Here is a 3,808-nt window from a genome sequence, read left to right on the forward strand (position 1 = left end):
AAGCTTGCCTACCTTGTCATTCATGTCTCAATGAATAATATGAGCTTTTTTTTTTTTTTGTGTGGTTCATTGTAGTTTCCTTATTTCTTCCATTAATCTTGCTTGAAAATAATGTTTCTAGGACCTAGCATCTTGTATGACAGTGCCATTTTTACAGTTTGCAATAAAAAATTAGCATTGACATTGAATTTTGTGGCCATGCCAGAAAGTCATACAATTGATTAATTGAAGATCAAGCTGTAATTTAAAATTAAATCTTTGACCTTTAAGCAATATTCCCTTTTCATTTTATGTCAACCTTTTTTATTTTATTCTTTTCTTTAAATGAGAGGTTTTAAACTCAGGATCTCCGATTTATTTAAACCCTAAACCGCTCAATCCAACCCTCCTCTTCTCTTCGTGTATGTCAACTTAAACGTTAAGTTACTGTTCAAGACTAGAAGTTATAAGCAAGCAATTTTGTATGCCAAAGAGCCATGTGCTAATTCAAACGAAGGAATGATATTTGATCATCAGCTCAATGGAATCTCAAAGTGTTTATCAAGTAACAAACCTGTTGACTTCTAATCCCTAGCCACCACTCATTTCTTGGTACCCATTTGTATAAAGTTTTCTTGTTTCAAAAACCAAATTAAAAAGTTAGAACTAGTATATGAAAATGGTGTGAAAATGCTCTTATGATAGCTTATCACATGGTCACCGTACATATCATAACATGTAGTTGAAGTAGGCCATGACGGACCATGAACAACAATTGACTAATTCCATGATTCCACCATCAATCATTTGTACATTAACAGAAGAAAATAAAAAAAAAACTGCCATCTAACTGTTGCCTCAATCCCTTTACCCCAGAAGACAATCTGTATATATATGTAGCACTCATTGCCAAGATCAGAATTGCACAGCTTAACAGTTCACAGAGCCAGAGGCCAGTACGCAAAATGGCTAAGGGCAATAGAGTTTCATCCATTCTTTTCCTTTCTTGCGCAACCCTTTTGAGCATAACAAGGGCAGCATCCTTCAATGTGCTCAGTTTTGGAGCAAAACCGGATGGCAGAACTGACTCAACTCAGCCATTCCTTAAGGCCTGGGCGTCAGCTTGTAGGTCGATCCAACCGGCCACTGTTTATGTCCCTCGAGGGCGTTACCTGATAAAGGCAGCAGTGTTTAAAGGACCCTGTAGAAACAGAATCACTGTGAAGATTGATGGGACTCTTGTTGCTCCTGATAACTACTGGGCTCTTGGCAACTCGGGATACTGGCTATTGTTCATTCAGGTCAGTAGGCTTTCGGTCATCGGCGGAACACTGGATGCTAAGGGAGCAGGGTTCTGGGCATGCCGCCAGTCAGGGAAGAACTGCCCAGTTGGAGCAAGGGTATGTATCCTTACCATTTTATTGTCGCTGAATTTCAGTGACAGAAGCATATAGGAAAAAGTGAGAGAGAATCAATAGTTTTCAAGTATAGTAATTTTTTTTTTTATTTTATGGATGGAGTCCGGTACCTGGGAATTTGCATAACTCATATTCACGTCTGTAATTGCAGTCTATAACATTCAATTGGGTGAATGATGGGCTGATCAGCGGCTTGACATCAATCAACAGCCAGCTTATGCATGTTGTGGTTAACAGCTGCAAGGATGTAAAAGTTCAAAATGTAAGGATTGTAGCTCCAGACCTGAGCCCAAATACTGACGGCATTCATGTCCAAGGCTCAACAGGCGTTACCGTCACTGGCAGTAGCATTAAAACAGGCGACGACTGCATATCAATTGGTCCAGGAACAAGAAACCTGTGGATGGAAAAGATACAGTGTGGCCCTGGACATGGCGTCAGGTACTCAATTGCAGCATTTAGGTAGACTTCCTAACAAAGGATGTTAGCATGTGCAATTGACTGATACAAAGTGTCTAAATTGCAGCATTGGGAGTTTGGGCAGGGACTTCAATGAAGATGGTGTGCAGAATGTGACACTCACGAATTCGGTGTTCACTGGAGCTGATAATGGATTAAGAATTAAAGCATGGGCAAGGCCAACAACTGCATTTGTTAGCAATATCAACTTTCGAAACATCATCATGAAGAATGTGGATAATCCTATAATCATTGATCAGAATTACTGCCCAAACAACCAAGGATGTCCTCGTCAGGTAATAAGCTAGTAACCATCAATTATGCATCACAGATTATCAATTGACACTAGGAAAATCCTCCACCATCACTTATTCCCTTTGATCATTTGCCTTTTTCTTTTACAGACTTCTGGTGTAAAGATTAATCAAGTCACATACCAAAACATACGAGGCACATCAACTACTCAGGTTGCTGTGATATTTGATTGTAGTCCTAGTAATCCATGCCGAGGTATCAGGCTGCACGACATCAAGCTCACCTATTTGAACAGGAAAGCACAATCATTTTGCAAGAACATCGGAGGGACTACAAAAGGAGTCATAATTCCAGAAAGTTGTTTATAAACAGTTTCAGAGCTCCCTCCAACTTTCTTTTCTTCTCTTACCAAAGATTTTTGCTCTTTCATTTGGACAGTTAACCGATCGATTCCTGGTTTCCGGGGCTTGTTTTACTTCCTATCCCCTGTAACTATTCATTGTAATCAGGAAGTAAGACTTGGGGGATTTTCACCCTTAACTGTAGTTTAATTAAACAGATCCTGCTGATGCAAGAGTCTATCTGTACGACACTGTGAGGAAATGAATAGTTGTATGTTCCTCTTCTACAGTAATACTCTTAATTCTTGCGCAAGTGCATTGAAATGACAAATTAAAAGACAAAACCAGTAAACTAATGATTAATACATCCCTAAAGAAACGCAGTGATTATCCTGTTTATGCATGCAGTCAAACATTCTATGCTTGTTCTTTATTCATTTTTTAACTTACCTGATGATATGTGATTCATAGACATGGCCAATTTAGTTCAGCTTCACTTCCAGTGCATAGTTAACGATATGTTTGATTACTTGGTCATGTCTACATTATAGGTGAATGCAAGTAGATAGATGTTCCCGCTTGACCAAATTTTAGGTGATTTTAGAACTTATATGTGGTGGACCACTGCATATTTGCTTGAGGTATTTTCGTCAATGTTTTGAAACTCGGACCGTTAATTGAACCGATGAGATGCTCGGGTCGAAATTCAACCAATCGGGCGGGTTCAATCCTGATTCAATGAATTTTTTAAAAAATAATTTATATAAATATATATATGTGCACAAAATAAGACATGCAATAAACTAATTTAAGATTTTACATGATGAAAAGTTTGATATTTTGAAAGAATTTGGATTTTCACTAAAAAAATTTTATAAGTATAAGTTAAAACAAACAAATTTCATCACAATTTCAATTGTATCTGTCAAAAAAATTATCTTAAATCCAATCCAAAAATACCACAATATTCTCAAATTATAAAAAATTCACGTCTTTGGGAATTAGACATTGTGAGTTTAAATTTTAATTCACGTTTTTTGGATTTAGAGATTGCAACTTTTTAAAAAAAAAAAAAAAAAGAAGAAGAAGAAGTTTGGAGGAAATCAGGAAAATAGAAAATAAAGATGCAAACTTGATAAGAGGCAAAAAATGAGAATAAAGTGAGTGAATGTGGCATTTAATATTTAATTTTTAGAGTTAAGGAAAACTTATTCTTTTTTTAATTTTTTTCAATTTAATAGACAAAAAAAAAAAAAACCATTGATTCAACTGTTCAATCCGATTCGCATTATTCGACAATTCTTGCTGGTTTTTAAGTCCAATCAATCCTAAGTATGAATCGGATCAGAGCTATGA

At 36.6% G+C, this 3,808-nt stretch overlaps 1 protein-coding gene across 1 annotated transcript; it reads left to right on the top strand.

Annotated features, from left to right (window-relative positions):
• The first annotated feature begins 944 nt into the window (after positions 1-944).
• Positions 945-2,672, top strand: LOC113736047 (polygalacturonase-like). The gene is made up of 4 exons (XM_027263000.2): positions 945-1,379; positions 1,549-1,838; positions 1,924-2,152; positions 2,261-2,672. Exons 1-4 carry the CDS (start codon positions 945-947, stop codon positions 2,477-2,479), a joined length of 1,173 nt encoding a protein of 390 aa, XP_027118801.1. The 3' UTR covers positions 2,480-2,672.
• The last annotated feature ends 1,136 nt before the right edge of the window (positions 2,673-3,808 follow it).

The sequence above is a fragment of the Coffea arabica genome, chromosome 3c (assembly GCF_036785885.1).
Source record: "Coffea arabica cultivar ET-39 chromosome 3c, Coffea Arabica ET-39 HiFi, whole genome shotgun sequence".
Lineage (NCBI taxonomy): Eukaryota > Viridiplantae > Streptophyta > Magnoliopsida > Gentianales > Rubiaceae > Coffea > Coffea arabica.